The sequence below is a fragment of the Zalophus californianus genome, chromosome 17 (assembly GCF_009762305.2).
Source record: "Zalophus californianus isolate mZalCal1 chromosome 17, mZalCal1.pri.v2, whole genome shotgun sequence".
Lineage (NCBI taxonomy): Eukaryota > Metazoa > Chordata > Mammalia > Carnivora > Otariidae > Zalophus > Zalophus californianus.
In genome coordinates, this window is record NC_045611.1 from 1,741,461 (window position 1) to 1,759,441 (window position 17,981).

The 17,981-nt window shown below is 57.2% G+C and overlaps 1 protein-coding gene across 1 annotated transcript in view; it reads left to right on the forward strand.

Annotated features, from left to right (window-relative positions):
* The first annotated feature begins 334 nt into the window (after positions 1-334).
* CA5A (carbonic anhydrase 5A) overlaps positions 335-17,981 on the forward strand; it is a 31,026-nt gene continuing 13,379 nt past the window's right edge. The window contains exons 1-3 of the mRNA XM_027617416.2: positions 335-563; positions 4,180-4,377; positions 16,963-17,081. Coding sequence (XP_027473217.2) covers positions 407-563; positions 4,180-4,377; positions 16,963-17,081 — 474 coding nt within the window. The 5' untranslated portion in view covers positions 335-406. The remainder of the gene's footprint in view (positions 564-4,179; positions 4,378-16,962; positions 17,082-17,981) is intronic.

Here is a 17,981-nt window from a genome sequence, read left to right on the forward strand (position 1 = left end):
GGGTGGCCTGAGGCGGAAGAGCCTAGGGGTCAACACCCAAGAACAGGCACTTTTCTCTCTTCTATTTGCTTCTCACCTTTCCAGTACTGGCACTGGGCTCTCCATAATGTTCTCCTAACCCCTAGGCACACTCTGCTGTTTACCAGATCAAAGCTCAGTGAGCCCAGGGGCTGGCCACAGCGAAGGCCACTTGTCCCAGAGCACCCACCCCTAAGCCACACTGAACATCACCCAGAATGCTGGGGCAGGCATGGGTTGAAATTTAACCATCCGGATCAGGGGGTTGGGTGAGTTTCTACAAAAAGAGGTGGGTCAACCCCATCTCATGGTCGTCCCGATCAAAGCGAGAGCAGATAGTAGGAAAATCACCCTCTTTTTATTGGGGTCCACGGGGAACAGACCCAAGATGCTAAGGACCCTGGTGTTGGGCAGGAGCCTTCGGAAGTCCTCTGGTTTCTCCGTCTTGGTCAAGCAGATGTGGGGGGCTCTCCGCAGTCATCTGCGAAGGCCGGAGCGATGGTGCTTGCAGGGTCCCTGTGCACAAAGAAATCGGAATGACACTTGTAAGTAGATCCTCGAATTTCCCCAGATGCAGTCTGACATTTGGCTAATTCTGTAGCGTGTTCCAAAATGGGAGGAAGTCAGACCGGACTGCTTGGGTTCAGGTTCCCACTCTGTCTCTTTTCCTCTGGGTGACCTTGGGCGAGTCCCTTAACCTCAGCTCCATGGGGCCATCAGGAGGGTGAGATCCTCAGAAGAAGGCTCGTAGCAAGTGCTCCCCAAGATGAGCTGTTATTAGGAACATCCAGCCCCGCTCCAAAACCCGTCTGGCAGAGAATGTTTTCAGCAAACCTGCCACAAACAGATCATGCAACCAGCCCTGTCCAAAGACTGCCCCGGTCCGCCGCACCCCAGAGGTGCCCGTCCTTAACGCCCTGTGACCTTGGACTCATGCCTCTCTCTTTCTGGGTCTCAGATTTCCCCTCTGTCAAAAAAAAAAAAAAAAAAGGCTGGCAGTAAGGTCACTTCTGAAGGTCACTTTTCTGAAGGTCACTTCTCTGCCGGGAAGCAATAAAAGTAAATGTTATCCCCTTTGATCTCAACCAGTAGTCATGGCGCTCCTTCTGTGGGTCACGCACCGGCCCCCACCTGCACTTTCCAGGTTTGGACAGTTGAAAGAGCATGGGCTTCACAACCAGCGGCTCCTGAGTGTGGGCACTCGGGACAAGTGACTCATGTCAGAGGTGAGAGCGGGGCCAGCCGCTTCGCTGAGCCCCAGTCTCCACACCTGTAAGAGGGGAGGACTACGGGTCACACGGGGTCACGTAAAGATGGAACGACAGGCGTAGAAAGCCTGCCACAGCCAGGGCTCTCAGTGAACATTATGGACCCTTACTCAGAGTGGGTCCCAGACTGACAGCAGCATCCCCCGCTGGGAGCTTGCTAGGAATGCAAAACCTGTGCCCACCCTAGATCCACCTGTAAATTTCCAAACCATACTCAAAGGTCCTCCTACCTGTGCCTCCTCCAACCCCAATTCCTGGAGGTCACTGCTATGTCTACCTGAGAGCTCAGCCTTCTGGCGCTTTCCTCCATGCTCATAGAATGTGTCTACACATTCACAAGACTTCTCAAAAAAATAAAAAGTGACCCCACTGTGCATATTGGTTGGCACCGTGGCTTTCTCTAGTGTCCACTGGAGACATCTTCACGATTGTCCCTTGGCACCTGTCCCCTCTTTCATACTTGGTACGACTGTGAAGAGCATCAGACCACCCAGACTGGAACCCTGGCTGTGTGCCCCTGGGTAAGTCTCTTAACCTCTCTGAGCCCCAGTTGCATCGCCTGTAAGAGGTGGGTAATCACAGTACTTCCCTTACAGAGCTGTTGGAGGCAGAAATGAGGTCAGGAATGGAAAGGCTCAGAACCGCGCCGGGCACCTTGCAGACACTTGCCAAGTGCTACGTCGCGTGGATGTCCCTGTATTTAACCATTACCCTGTTGGGGGACATTAGATGGTACCCAGTTTTGAACTATTACCAACCACATTCTCACACATCTGCACACACGTGTGTAGGACCAAGTGACATTTTGTGCCAAGCGCCTAAATCTACTCACACCCTGGTCTCCCGGCTACATTCAGGAGAACCGAGGGCTCGGCGGTTATTTCCAAGTTCCACAGTGCACAGAATATATTCTGCCAAACCGGGGAGACTGGGGCTTCCTGAGACATTTAGGCCTCCAGTCTAGTGTTTTGTGTATTGGTATTTGGCAGCACATTTCCCTTGGGGAAAAAAAGAAAGTTTGTTCCTAAACGCAGTGGTCCCCCCTTCTCCGCAGGGGATCTGCTCCGGGACCCCCAGCAGGCACGGGACTTTATAGGACTGTTCTCTCCTATACACACATATCTGCAGCAAGTTTAATGTACTAACTAGGCATAGTACGAGATAAACAACACAACCTATAACAAAATAGAACAACTCTAACGTAAACTTGTAGTAAAGTTGTGGAAAGGTGGCCTCTCTCTGAAAACAGCCGAATCTACCGCACTCACCTTCTGGCAAGGACATGAGATGATAAAACGCCCTCATGGCGAGAGGAAGCAGGGTGAATGACGTAGGCACCGTGACCTAGCGTTAGGCTCTCAGGGACCCAACAAGGACCCGACTTCGCGGCAGAAGGAGGGTCCTCTGCTTCAGGTCCGTGGCGGACCGCCGGAGGGTCAACAAAACGGCAGACAGTAACACTGCGGGTGGGGGGGGGGGGCGCTTCTTTCTGACTGAAAATCACTGGTGGCTTGGCCTAGCGAGAAAAGACAGCCCTACAGAAGGTTCCGGAATCATTCCAGACAGGCGTTCTCCAGCCCTGCTTCCGTGTGTGCGCCTCTTCCTAAGCCTGGGATTGGTGGCATCCACACTGGCAGCTGACACCCGGCCACGGCGGGAGCCTTTCGGCCGCGGATAGGGCAGACGCCGCACGTGAGGGCATCCCGCTCCTCGGGAGAGCTGCTTCCTGCCACGCGGTGTGTGCCCGACGTTCCCGCGGGCGTGTCTGGCTCCTGCGTCTGCCAGGAGGCTTCGCTCTGTCCAGATCTGTCCCACGCAGCCCCCGTCCTTCCCTGCCTGGGGGCCGGTGCGTGACCCACAGAAGGAGCGCCACGACTACTGGTTGAGATCGAAAGGGGTAACATTTTACTTTTATTGCTTCCCGGCAGAGACCGGTGTCGGTTAGGGCGAGACCGACCTTGGGCACAGCAGCGTGGCCCTGGGGGCACACGGCTGTGGCGAGCAAGCACGGAGGCCTCCTCAGGTCCAGCCGCCTCGCCCCGGCACGTGCAGGGATGAGCCACGCCCTTTTACTTGGGGGCAGAGACTATGTTCCACGGGGTTGGCAGCCCCTTCGCGCTGCTCCGCAAATGTAACCTAGAAATACGCCCCCCTGCCCACCATGCCCCTCTGTGTCGGGCGAGTTCAGCCTCTGGTGAGACAAGGACCACCCCCGCGACATCCAGCCACCGGCGAGTTCCACGTGCGGCCCCGCTCCGTGCCGGCCTCCCCGACGGGGGGATGGGGCCGGGGGTGGTTCAGGAGGCTGCTCCGTGTGCTAAAGGTCACGTCGCATCGGACGCGGTTATGACCTGTGCCAGCTCAGGGGGGCTTTGGGGAGAGAGCCAGCCATGGAAGGCCCCAGGCTGCTGGCACGACAGCGAATTAGAGCAGGAGGAAGCTGGGACAAAAGTCCAGGCAGTTACGCTGGCCCCCGAGGCCGTTGTCACCCATCCGTCCATGGTGGGAAGGCCGGCGACAGCTCAGAGCCTCGTAAGGCCTTGTTTCCAGGCCCTGAAGGCGGCCTGCAGGACAGGTGGCCACATCTCTCCCTGATGGGCGGGCACGGACTTCCTGTGACCACACTGTGACCATGACCACAGATCGAAATCTGATGGATGCCGCGCCGGAGTGTCAGTGTTGCCGGATGATCCCAGAGAGGAGACGGAGCGAGGGCCCCGCACACGCGGGCAGACCTGCTGGGCAGCCTGGTGGCCCCCGGGCTCCGTGTTGGGCCAGTTCCCCGAGGGCTGTCTCCTCTGGGGGCTCATCTGTGAGGGTCCCTGCCTCCCCCCGAGGCACTAATAACTCCGACGTCTCAGCGAAGGCCTCCTCTTCCCTCTCTTTGCCCCAGTGCACCCCCTCTGGAAGGGCCCGGCCTCCGTGCGGCAGGGCACCCGACAGTCGCCCATCAACATCCGCTGGAGGGACAGCGTCTACGACCCGCAGCTGAAGCCTCTCAGGGTTTCCTATGCCGCGGCCAGCTGCCTGCACGTCTGGAACACCGGCTACTTCTTCCAGGTGGAATTCGACGACTCGGCCGAGGGATCAGGTGAGCCCGGGCTGGGGAGAGGAGGGCTTTCTCCTCTCCCGTCACGGCCCGAGAGCGGGGCCACGCTGGGCAGGGAAGGGGCCCAGGACTTTGCTTACGCGTGGTGTTTGGGGGGCAAGGAACAGAGGCGTCTCAGTATTGCAGGGTGGGGAGGTGGTGCTCATCTACAGGATTATAACGCCCACCCTGACGTGCGCACAGCTTCACTGGACATTCCAGGGGCCGGTCAGGAAGAAACGAGAGGCTCATAGCAATGTGTGTATACGGTGCGTCACAGAGAAGAGCAGAGCAGGTGGGGGGAGAGAGGGGAGGTGGCGGTGCGGCCTGAAGGCAGAGGAAGAAGGAAATTGTGCTGACGATGGGGCAGGGCATCCAGAGCCTGGTACATTTGCTGGTTCTTGCCCCACAGAAGCCCAGCTGCTGGGAAGGGAGGAGGGGAGGAGCCCAGGGTACAGCAGGGGAGGGCTGGAGCGGGCAGGTGGCGAGGCCTTGAGGTGGCCCTGGAGCCTCCATCCCTGACTGGGTCTCAGCACCTTGCCAAGGGCTTCATGTGGACCCTGCCCTCAGAGACTCACCGGGACTCTCACCAGGTTTGGGATGGAGGCTCCGTCGGGTCTGGGAAGGCATTCACATCCGGGCTGCTGCTGGATTCCGTCTGGTGTTCCTTCAGCACCCGTTGGTATCCCCCGAGCCCTGTTTATGCCGAGCCTCTGTCTTCCTTCCAGGAGTGGGGATCACTGTCCACAACGGCAGAGGGTGCCTCTGTGACCAGCCCCCGATGAAAACCTTAGGCACCGAGGGTCTTCTGGGCATCCCTGGGGGACATCACTTCACGTGTGTCATCACAACTTGTTGCTGGGGGGAAGGGATGCTCCGCGTGTCCCATGTGACTCCACAGAGCGGGCTCTGGAGGCTGGCACCTGGCGTCCTCGGGCCAGCGCTGCCTGCCCCATTTCTCTTCGCGGATTCGCTTGTGTCGTTTCACAGTGATAATCTTAGCCACGCGTACGGCTGTGTGCAGAGTGTTGGGAGTCTTCCCAGGGAGTCTTCGAACCTGGGGATCCCTGACCCAGCCCCCAGCCCCAGGTCCTTTCTGGGCTGGCCCTCAGCCCATCCCTTCTGCAAGCCCAGTTATCGGACTCTTGCACCCACTGCCCCGTGAGGATGCAAGCCCCAGGAGGGCAGGATGACTGCTTCCTACGGAGCATCATGGGCGCTCAGTCGAATGATGGACGAACAATGAATGGAAAGTTAGAGGAGCAAACGAGCCTCCATTTCTTCCCCCAGGGGGTGGAGAACAGGGCGCCCACCTCAACGGCCAGCGGGGGGAAGTGAGACCACCGTGGGGAAGCGCTCAGCCTCGCACAAGATGGGCTATGGTCACCCGCTCTGGCTGCTTCCTATGTGGTCAGCGGCAGGACAGTGGAGTGGGGACTTGCCTTCAGGCAGATGCCGAGTCTCCGAACACAGGCCCCAGGACCGTCAGTCTGCTTCCATCGTCCGGGGAAGGTCCGCCCCGCCCTGTGACCCGCCTTTGTCACGAGCCCTGGGCTTGGACTCCCACCCATCAAAGTGTCCTCAAGATTCTGGGAGACACCTGAGCTGGTACAGCGCCCACTCCGGGCACCCTGAACCAGGTGCAGGCCACGGGCCAGCCTTCCTGGGGGAGGGGCCGGGTGGTAAGCAGACGCCCCGCCGCAACGGCCCTCCTCTGATGGACCGGCCGGCAGTAGGGCGCCGGCTTCTCCCTGGGCCAGACCCTGCGAGGCGCTTCTCAGACAGCGGGGCTCACCTTTCCAGGTGACTCTCTCCCCATCCCACAGGTAAGTAGGAGGCCGCCTTCCCTGAGTAGCTGCCTGTGTGCCCAGAGCTGCTCACAGTGACCCTTAGCAACGCTGCTCACAGCACAGGGCTCGCTGAGCGCCAGGGACCAGAAGGCCAACTCTGGCCGACATTTGCACAGACGAACTTCCTGGAAGGATGAGCCAGGCTAAAAACAGAGAGGAGGGCGAGCTGCATGCCCAGATCCTGGAAAGCACGGGAGCCAGCCTGGGGCAGGGATGCATGAACCTATTTACTCAGTGTGCCAACTATTCTTCTGCCCTTGTCAGTCTGTTCCAAGTTCAAATTCCCAAGGAGCAAACTAAAATTGGATTTTCAGGTTTAATGTGCACATTTGTATCATTTTAAAAAATTTTATGCAGCAACTTTAAAAGACTGAATAAAGAATAACAGCTCCTGGGGCGCCTGAGCAGCTCAGTCGGTTAAGCATCCAACACTTGATTTCAGCGTTCCAGGCTCTCTGGTTCCGGGCTCAGTGGCGAGTCTGCTGGGGATTCTCTCTCCCTCGGCCTCTCCCCCACCGCTCTCTCTCTCAAAAAAAAAAGGGAATAATAATAGCTCCTGAACTTTTAATTGCTTGGTTAACAGTTATGGGAATAATAATTTTGAGAAAAACAGATATGGTTGGGGATGAGTTACCGTAGAGTTCACCTCCTCCCATACGATTATTATGCGCAGTTATGGGTCTTACTGATATCTGTATAACAGGTTTATTTTCCTTTAAGTCGTAAAATACGAAAAGCTGTGAGGGTCACGTTGGACTTCTGTATGTGCATTGTTAAGACACATTTGACGGAATCATTGACATCCCCAGAGGAAAGGGTCTGGTGGCTTGAGCGTGGCACTCACCCCACCCTTGGTCAGTGGAGCTCCTGGAACGCTGACTGACATCCTCACCATGACCAAGACCCAGGGTGCCGGGATGCTCCGGGAAGTGGTGGTCCCCAGGGACATGGCGATGCCGTTGCTAGAAGGCGGAAGGTTTGCGGGACAGACAAGTGGACACCCTCTTTAAAAAGCACGTCCATCCCGTGAATAACAGCATGGCCCCAAACAGACACCACAGTGGAGAGGCTCAGTGTCCTCGCTCCCCTCAAGGAGAGACAGAGGCTGAGGGAAGGGCAGCACGTGAAGGGTCAGGTTCAAGCCGGGTTCCTGTGAGTGGAAAGCTCACATCCCGCCCCCACATCCACCCTTTAACGGCCCCTTCTCCGTGTGCCTACGCTTGAGCACTCCTTGCCATGACTGTGTGAGATGGGTGTTAGCTCCCATTTCACAGATTAAAGAAAAATGAGTCTCAGAGATTCATGGCGAGAGGCCACAGAGCCCTCACGGCAGGATTCTCTGCCCTCCAAAGAAGGGGATTTTAGGAGCCTGAACCTCTGTGGAAAAAAATCTGCACCCAACATCCACAGAGATCAGGCGTGAAGCCATAGACGCTGACCCCACGTAAAGGGAGGAAAGCGTTAGCACAGGGGGAGAATGTTCTGGGCTCGTGGTCAGGTCCCCAGGGAACCAGCCGCCTGCTCAGGGTCCTAGCCAGGCCCATGTCTAAGGAGCGCACCCCAGCAGGAGGGCCAGTGGGCAGTGGAGTCGGCCTGGGACACCCACCCCTCACCCAGCAGCAAGAAGCCCACGCCCGACTCTCCAGACAGGTAGAGCAGGGACGCACCTGTGGTGCCTCAAGGGTGAAGTTGTTGCTATTATGTTTGTATGCTGTATGTCTTACAGCAGGTGTGTCTTGGACTCTGGATGATCCTGTGTCCAGTGGGAGATCGGGTCAGATTTGAGGCTGGCAAACGAGGCTATTACAGATCATAATTACCCTGAGAATCACAAATCAAAGCCTCCTTTGGGTTAAGTATTTCCACCTCTTGAATTTTTACCCAGAGCATAACTCACAGAATTGGGCATGGCCAATCCAAGCAGCGCCCTCTGCTTTGGGGATCCGTCCAGGGGTGGGCGCGCAAGTCAAGTCAGACCACTGAGCGTCAGAATTCTCCTGGGAGACGCTGGAAGAGAACCGCTTCCTGCCTGGGCTGGGCGGCAGTCAGCAGCAAGCCGGGGCCCCTGGTCTTCAGGACAGAGCGAAGCCAAGAGCTGGAGAAAAACTGAGGCCCGAGGCCATCGTTGGACCTTCTAAATACAGCTGTGCCTGAGGCCAAACCAGCCCCTGGACCAATAAATCTCTCTCTTTCTGCGTAGGTCAGTTTGATGGACGGTTCTGTCCCTTGTTTCCAAAAACCCTAGTCCAGAAGGACCAAAACAAGGGGCTGAGTTGAGAGAGAAGAAATCGAAGGGATACACACGTAGAGGATCGGCAGCCTCGTCCTTGTGTTTTCTGCCCAAATGCCATGCAGCGGCAGACCTGCGAGGCCCAGGGTGGAGGGACCCTGTGCCTCACCCCCGGAGGCGGGCAGTCAGAGCTCGGGGCTTGAAGACACCAGGTCTGTCCTCCCACGTGGGCCTGGCCCTTCAGAGACTGGTTCGGGGAAGGCTGGTAAATGTTTGGCCCCTGGCCTTCCAGGACTTGGGGGAGCGACAGGAAACCGTTTGTAGCGTTTGCCACCTTCCCTGGTGTAAATACTCCCACTCGGCCGGCTTCAAGCTCCCAACACAGTCACTGATCCCAAGTGAGGCATCCTCTGCACTGGGCAAGACTTCTTCTTGGGTTGCATGTGGCAGAAACTCAACTCAGGCTGTCAGAAGCAAACAGGAGGGAACCTCACTGGCTCCGATCCTAAGAAGTCCAGGGTGTGGCTGGGCCAGGTGGCCGGAAGATCCCTGGAGGAATGGAAGGAACGGAGCTGAAGGTGGGAGCAGTCCAGATCCTCCCCGTGGGTTCTGCTTTTCCTGGCGGAGTCACTCCAGGCAGGGGATTCCCAAAGGGGAGCAAAATGGCGCTCGGTGCTCTGGTTCCCCATCCGGATTGAGTGGCAGAGAGAGGGACAGTACCTCTGTCCCCCACGATTGCAGCTCGGGCCCCAGAGCTGACCCTCAGAGCCCAGCGTGGCTGCTGAAGCCCATCACGGTGAGTGAGGACAAGCCTGCCCTGGAGCCAGGTGCTGTGCCCGGAAGTGAGGGTGGTCGGGGCGGGGAGGCACACTCCGTGCCCTCGCCGCTGGGCCTGACGAGCTTGCTGTTGACCCCAAGCTGACTGAGGCCCACCCCGGACTCAGGTGGCTTTCAGAGTTCAAGACTTTTGCACCCTGATGCAGCTAGGCCTGTGTGTTGGCCTGGTCCTAACCCACACTTTTTGGCTTCTCCACCACCTTCTTAATCTGGTTCAAAGCGATCTACCCCGCCCCCCCCCGCCCCCGCCCGGCCACAGACTGAAAGAATTATCTGGGTGTCTCTCCCTGGCCATATAAATTACCAGATAATTCCCCCTGTGGCTCGCATCCACACAGGCCAATCTGGTTTTACTTTACTTGTCATTCTCCCAAAAACCCAGTTTCCTCTCTCCGTCTCTCCTGCTCGACTTCACAGGCCCCACGCCCCCATCCCCAGCTTGATTCCCAGCCTCTCCCCCCAACCCCGTTTCTACATCTTCTGTCTTCGCTCACCTCCACTGGAAATTAGGGACTGCCAGGAGCAAAGGAAATTTAAAACGCAGCTGAACGATGGCGCAAGCTAAAACACGTTTGCAGTAAGAAACTGAGAATCAGGAGACACGCCCATAACCCCAAAAAACCCCTGGATGGACGGCAAGGAAGTGCCTCCTGAGCAAAAGAGGAAGTGAGCGGGGAAGGTACATCATGGAGAAGTAATGGTGCGCAATCTGGGATCGCTCAGGTCAGGTTACTCCAACAGGTGACTGCCAGAAACTCAGAGCAAAACACAACAAGGAGGCCGAGACATTTTCCGTCAGCATGGAAGGTTCCAGCAGTTTTTCCAGCGGCTGAGGGATACGAGTGCCTGGAGATTGGAGCGCCAGCCAGCGATGATGAGTAACAGAAGTGGAGACAGCAGGGCATTCCAAGGAATTCGAGAGAGTGGCGCTGAAGGCCGGGGAGGGGGGGTGACGCAGGGGCGGTGGGAGGGAGAGAGCTTCCTAGGAGGGGAGGGAGCAAGGAAAGACAGCCCCCACCGTCAGACGCCCCTCCCCACGCACACAGTGCCTCACCCGGGAAGCCCCCTTGCCCCAGCCCCGCAGGGCGACCCTCCCGTAAGTGGTGACAGCGCCCGCCCGGTCCACCAGATGGGCACTTAGCTCTCAAGGCCGCAGGGAGGTCCCCTTGAGGAGACACGCGTGAGACATGTCCTCAGCTCTAGCAAGTCACCTAAACTCTCTGACCCTCAGGCTCCTCCTCTGTAAGGGGAAGATCGGACCCTGGCTCGGGAGGATTGAAAGAGGGTCCTGGGAAGCGCTCAACACCCTGTGAGCTGAATTAACACTCGGGTGATCGGATGATCGCATTTGCCCTCATTGGCCATGAAAGGATCCCAAGGAGGCTCTGGCCACGTGCTCTTCTGATGGCTTCCACTGGAGGGAGCATGGAGAGGGCAGAGAAGCAGCTGCGGGCCCGGCTGACCGCCAGGACTCCATGTGTTGTTTGTGCGACCCCCACTCAACTGTCTGAGGTAGAAAGGCCCCCTCCTGACCTGTGGGCAGCCCCCCCGGAGGGTCACTCCCTTGCAAGGACAGTAATGGGCAAATGAGGCGTCAGGCACTAAAGCCACATCAAAGTGGATTTTAAATCACTTGTAAGGTGGGGCCAGTAACAGCCTTTTATTGCCTAAATGACGGTTGCTCACCACCCCCAGTGCCAAGAGGTCCCATCTGGGCCAGTTCCTGCGAGCAGAGAAGTTCACGAGCCTTCAACACCGAGATCAGCGCCCAGCGCACACCGTGGGACCTCCGTCGATTTTTGCCCCTGCCGTAGAGACAGACCTGCAGATCAGCGTGATGGGAAAGTCGGCCAAGGTCACTTCCATCAGCGGGGGAACTGTAGGTGCCCGCCAGAGAAGCTGACTTGAGCCACTGGAGCCCAAATGGAGCTGCCCGGACGAATCTATGGGCTCCCTCCTGGAAAGGCAGGCTGGAGATGGGACCAGGGGATGGGTCACGGATACGGCAGCAGGAATGCTGTGCTATCTTCCCATCCCCTGCACCATTGCACTCAGGACCCACATCCCCCGGGACCCTTCCACCTGCCGGCCGGTGACCCCAGGATCGCGCCATCCCCACCGGCCAGTGTCTGTATTGTGAACCCCCACCCCCCACGATGCTGCCCACTTAGAGACCCAGAGTCACCTGCACCAGGCTGAGGCAGGCTTCCTTCCCCCCCTCCTCTGCTCCTGCTCCCTCCTGCATCTCTCTAGATGGCCAGTTCCTCAGGCTTGGGAACAGACCGCGTGCCTGGGGCCAGTCTGAGCCCCGTCTGGTCCAACACTCCGCCACCACCCCCGTGCGTCCGTAATGGCCTCGCCCTGCGGGTCATGGGCAGCTGTCTGACGAAACGCTCCAGTTAACTTAGAAATGGGAGGTGGGTCCCCTTGGGGCCCTCGGAAAGTGCTGCCCAGTGTGGAAGCTGTCCCCCTCTCCCGGTCACTGAGCAGCTGCTCGCGTTCCTTCCGAGGCCCACCCCGGAATTCATCATTCCTGCTCCGCACCAGAAGCTACAGTTGTGAATCTGTAGGACAGCCCCTCCGGCCGCTTTCTCGGCAAAGTCTTAGTAAGCACCCTGTGCTTGGGGAAGCCTTAGGTCCCAAGACACGCTCCCTGCTCAGGAGCGGATCTCGGCCAAGCCTCACACAAAGAGCGAAATTGAAAGGTAACTGACATCGAGGCCAAGGCGCCGCCCATCCCCACCCTCCCCAGCCCCGAGCCCGGCTGGCACCCCCTCCCGTGACCCCGCGCGGCCCTCGGGAGCGGGGTCCACTAACCACGGCATGTGGAGCACAACAAGGGGAGGCTGTCTGGGGCGGGGACAGGGGGAGAGACCCATGGGGAGCAAAGGAAGAAGAGGAGAGACTGTCAGGAGCCACAGCGAGGCCTTGGGAAGATGAATTTTGGGACCTTCTGAAGGAGATGCTGAACAGACGCACGGAACACCTTCAGGAGAGCCCGCCACAGACACGGTTAATCTTCGGGCCTTGCAAGTGGAGAGCCTCCATGGGCAGCGACTTCCTGGGCCTCCCCGATCCCAGCCATCCCCGGGTTCCGCGTGGAGAGGGGCTCCGTCCGCACACGGCACGTCTCCTCCCGGCACGCCGACCCAGGAGTGGACCCTGGGGTCAGGCCAGGGCAGCTGAGCACTCACACAGCTGAGGGTCTTGGCTGAACCTTGCATAATGCATCCATTTTTAAAGACTGGAACATTCCGTCTGTCGGCAAAGGCTCCCCTCCTGGGCCACGGCAGCACCTGCCCCTTAGCGCCCTGCAGGAACCCCGCGGACCTTCGGTCTGTGCCGTCATGGTGGCCTGCTCTCTCTCCCTCCTGCCCTCGCCACCTCCTGTCACTTTCGGCCTAACACCGTCTTCCTCTTCATCCTCAGGGAGGCCCTCTGTGCTGCTTAGTGTAGGTCCCGCAGAGCGCACCCCACCGCGCCCCCGTCACTGCTCGCGCTCACCATCAGCACACCGTCTGCCTGTCCCTCGGAGCCCAAGCTCCAAGAGGGGAGGACCGCATCGGTCCCCTTCTCTCTCCATCGCTATGCCCAGTAGACGGTGTGGCATATCATAGGAGCTCCCCGAATATTTGCCGAGTGAATGAATGATTTTCCTTCCTTGGCGCCTCTGTGGCTGGCCGCGCCCCTTCTCACGGACACTTCCTGCAGATGGTTTGCCCCTCTGTGTCTGTGCGCGCAGGTCCCGTCCTGACAGTCATCGCAGCGACTTCGGGTCTCCGCGGGTCTCTGCTTTGATGGTGATGACAGTGACAGTTTTGGGAAGCACAATAATACCGGTAATAATAGTAGAAGGCGCAGTCACTAACGGAGCCCCTTCTGGGTCCCAGGGGCCGCGCCAGGGAGAGACGCAGGGAGGTAAAAACAGCCCGTGCAAAGCTGAGCGACGCTGAATCAGTGAGTCCAAGTCGGCCTGGCTCTAAAACTGGAGCCACTATGTGATGATCTTGGAGCGTAACCACCCAGAGAGCGGGGGTGCTGGGGGGTGGCTTGCGCCGCTCCAGCCCCGACGCGTGCTGGCCCCCAGCTGTGGGTCCGGCTTGCTGGGACAATGACCGAGACCTCGCTGGTGCAGGCGACACACGCGGGCCCTTCGTCTTGCCCGTCACAGCTCCAGGACATTAGCGAGCTCCTGGGGTGGCACCAAGGACGGGCTGATAACACTTGGCGACGTTGCATTATTTGCAATTTTAACTGATTAGAGCATCTCAAACTTCTCTTGTATTTAAGCCTTAAAACAACCGTGCCTGCCAAAAGCCTGCTTCTCTTGCTGAAAGCTCTGAGCTGACAAATGGATGGCTATTAACAGCGACTGTTGTAAGCACAGACACAACAGTTCCTGGGGATAGCGAATTTCCCCGTGGAGTCCGATTCCTCCAGGCGTTTGCAGGGTCTGGCAGTGGCTCCAGCAATTCCACAGTTACGTCTCGATGCACCTGCTCAGGGAGACTGCTGGGTGAGACACACCCACCCTCCTGGCGACCGAGTCTGGGGCCTGGGGCCTGGCAAGTGGAAGTCCCCCTTCTCCAGAATCAGGCTTGCCTTTTTAAATAGTTTTATGAAAGAGAACTACCCTGGCACTGCAGTGTCATTATGAAAAGTCACCTTGAGGTTATTTGATCCAGGGCTGCAGCCTTAAGTTGAGTTCCTAAGTTTCCCGGCAGGAAAGGCTCACGGGCTGGAACCCTGCTGCACCAGCCGAGGGGCTGGACCTTCGAGCAGGCCTGGGATGGGGTCGCCGGGTGACTGAGGGCATTCCTGAACATAGAAGCTATGCTTTCTGACCTGCCCTTTCCCTCTTCCTGGGGGCACTCAAAGGCTGAAAGGGGCGCCATGCCTGCATCAGCCAAAGATCCAGGTTTGTCGGTGTCTCCACCGACCTGCCCCAGGGCACCGTTCCAGCCCAGCCCAGGCTATAAACTTCCTCCTTCCTCCTCACTTGTTGTCCTAGAAAGCTCAAGTTTTGCTTATCTCCTTGTTTGTGTTTGCATATGATAAGGCTAGGGAGGTGCCACAGCCTTGGGGTGGGGGAGGTGGTGTTAGGAGCTTGCCCGGTCCCGGCCCAGGATGGAGTCCTTCCTTTACAGAGGCCCAGATGTCACCCTGAAAAAGACATGTGTCTTGGAGGCCCCGCTGAACGGGAACATTCATGTCTGAGGTGGGCCAGAACCCCAGGTTTCCAAAGGATGGCCTTCCATGCTTCATTCTCCTGCAGAAGCAGACGGGCTGGAGTCTGGCTGGTGGGAGGCAGCTTCAGGGGCAGCTTCACGTCGGGGAGAGCGCGGGGCCGTGTCTGTGGGCCCCAGTCCTGTGCAGAGGGTGACCTTGGAACAGGCTTCTGACCTTGCAGCTCTCCAGTTACAAAGGAAGGAGTAGTGGGCGCGCCCACAAGCCCCTCCCGTCCCCGCCGCTTCCCATCCCTGGCACCACGGGAGATTTTTCTACAAGGGCATTTTTGGCGGGCTTCTAGCGGACGTCCAGCCAGGGGTGGATTTATGCTGCATACAGCTGCTGTCGCTCTTTCGGAGACCTTATGTACGTGCCTACAGAGAATTCTAATTCTAATTCCCGCTTCAGCGGGAAGGGCCTGCAAGAACCTTCTAGCTGGTAATTGTTTTTTAACGGATGGAGTCAAGTCCTTGTTTACCAGCATGATTATCGTCATGACAACCCTCCACCAGGCACACTCCCCGTCACCACCTCCGTTTATCCCACCAACGCTCACTGCACGGGTGGGGAGGCTGAGGCTCAGAGAGGCAAGTGTGAGGCAGAGGTAAGCTGCAAGTCCAGGCCTACCCGTCATTCCCGCCTTCTGGCGCTCTGGTTCTAGAAAAGATGATGTCGGCCTGCATGGGTGAGCATGTTACCGTCTCCGCCGCGGGGCCCCGGCCACCTCCTGCAGGAAAGTTGCTCAGACTCTAAGTGCCACACTCACCCCTCAGGCTTGCCTCTTGGTCACGAACGGGTGCGTTTTGGCAGAGCGAGTCCCCTGGTTGGCCAGCGCTACAAAGCCCCTCTGCACCACGGATAGAGGGCGCCAGGCAGGAGCAAGCACAGAGATTTCCACTGCCCGGGTTCGTGGTCCTGTAACTTCCTGAAATTGTGTTTTCTGCTTGGAAGGATAAAGTGGAAAAGGCGTGGGTTTTTGTGTCAGACCTGGGCTGAAATCCTAGCTCCTGTTGCTGGGATTACCAGCAAACTGCCCACCGTCTGCTGGTAAGCTACAAGGCAACCCAAAACTACAAAGGCCAGTGGGCTCAAGTTCACCTCCCCCTCCCAGGGGAAAAAAACCAACCCGCTTTGTCATTTTAGCCACAGAAAATCTCCATTAAAGCCTTGTGATTCGAACCCACCGGGAGGCTTTCTCATCTGCAGAGCGACTCCTCCACGGTCCTGTGCTGTGGCCACCTGTAGATTCGGGCTTTGGGACTTAGGACGTTTTTATATGCTTCCCTCTGTGTATTTTTAAAAATTGAGGTATAATTCACATGTGTGCGCTCAGGAGAGTCGATCACCTCATAAAACCGTAGAACTCTACAACTAGACAAGAACGTAATGAGGTTCTAGACCAACAACCCTCATTCTCTAGTGAAGAAAGGCAGTGAGGAGCTCTCTGAGCTGGTCAAGGGCGGGAATCGTGAACTCAATCTGTTTTCGACTTTACCGTTCAGCTCTTTCTGCTCCTTGTACTTTTCATGGCGAAAGCAGAACCGAGAACACCAGCAGCCAGGGGCCTCTGACGTTGTCAATAGCATTGGTCACCCAGAGGAGCTGATGTGGGCTGGGCCACCCCTGGCATCTGCAGGAGGGCCTCCTGACCTGCCCCCAGCCCAGTAGCCGTGTGCTCACACTTCAGTTAAAAGCAAGATGCACCACAGTTACCCTTCTATCCGTAGCAACACTGATGGAAATCTGTTAGCAAAGTGCAGCCGGAGCTCGGCCAGCCTTGTGCATGGAATTCTCAGCCCTCGCCCAGGACTCGGGACGGGGCCCTTTAGTGCGCCATCATGGACGCTCCTGTCTGCTAACAGCTCTCGGGGAGGCCGCGCCGGGGACTCAGGGTGACTTAGAAAAGAGTCCACCAATAAAGCCCGGTCGTATAGTGAGACTACCTGGAACAGGGACTGCATGCAGATTGGCGCTGACGGGGAAGGCCGCGTGCTGTTTCTCGGAATTTCTTTACGTGAACATCTCGCTCATTACATATTAGTTTATGGAATTCTTTGGTGGTGGAATTTAAGCTGCCACTTTTTCATTCAAAAGACATCTTTTTTTTTTTTTTTAATTAAAGAAAAGCCTGGAAACCTTCTAGGATGGGCATGCATCTCAGCATGCCTTCCTGTGGCACCAAAGGGGATGAAGTCCCTGCCGCCACCTGGTGGCAGCGCTGAGTTCTGCACTCGCTCTGGTCAGCTGAGGTCCGCTGGGGCCAGAGGGGTACAGGGACAGAGGTGAACAGACAAGAGCCGGCCTTTCAGTTTGTCCTTTTCTGCAGGATGTCGATCTCTCGGGAGGACACTTGAGTGACCTCCGTGTAGGTAGACGCTGTCACAGCAAAAGGCAGTCCGACAAACAGACTAACACATGGGTTCCTCTGGTTTCGTTTTCCAGGGATCAGCGGTGGCCCCTTGGAAAACCTCTACAGACTAAAGCAGTTCCATTTCCACTGGGGAGCGGCGAACGAGCGGGGCTCAGAGCACACGGTGGATGACCACGTGTACCCGGCAGAGGTCGGTAGACGCCATCCCAGCAGCAGCTACGTCGTGGGTGCTTTCTACGTCCTGGGCTGGCGTGTAGGGTGACCGGCCAGCCTGGTTGCCCAGGAAGGGAGCATTCCCGGGACACTGGACTCTCGGGGCTCAAACCGGAGCCGTGGGTCGCCCTACCCATTCAATCACACAGCTGTCCTAAGACCAGGGTACCGTTCACGCTTCCGTCCAACAGAAGGAGAGACCGAGGTTCTAAGTGGCTCTGGGACTTGCCCAGGTCAGCAGCTGGGATTCAAGAGCCACTCCCTCAGCCACGTGCCCGCTGCTGATCGATTATGGACTTAGAAGCTTCCGGTCCTTCGAGGAACTCGGGGCCTTCGACAGAGATCTGAAAATCCTTACAACAGAGATCATCTTCTTGAAGCGACGAGATGTTTGCATCATTCCAAAATGGGATTCTGTAGAGAAAATCGGTAGGGATGAATGTAGGAGTTGGTGTTTGCAGCTTGGCGGGGGGGGCAGTAAGTGGTGTTTATAGACTTCTCCCAATATTTTATTATGAAATTTTTCCAACATACAAAAAAAAAAAAAAAACAACCCCTGGAAGAACTGTTCCGTGACATCCTGTGAGGCTGCCACCCAGATGTGATGGTTAACAGTTTGCAGTTTGACCTCCTGATGCATTTCAAGTTATGGACGATTTTTGTCCTAACTTTTCGCTGCCATTGTTATGGAAGCTACCGTTAAAATAGAGCTAGGATCCAGTCAAACTAAAACATGAACACCACCTGTAATCTCACACCCAGAGGTGACCTCTGGGGACAGTGTATAAACAGGAAGTTACACCTGTTGTTATAAGTGTGCACATGTTTACAAATAACACAAAAGGGAAGGCGCGGGGCTTGTGATACGCTCTTTCTC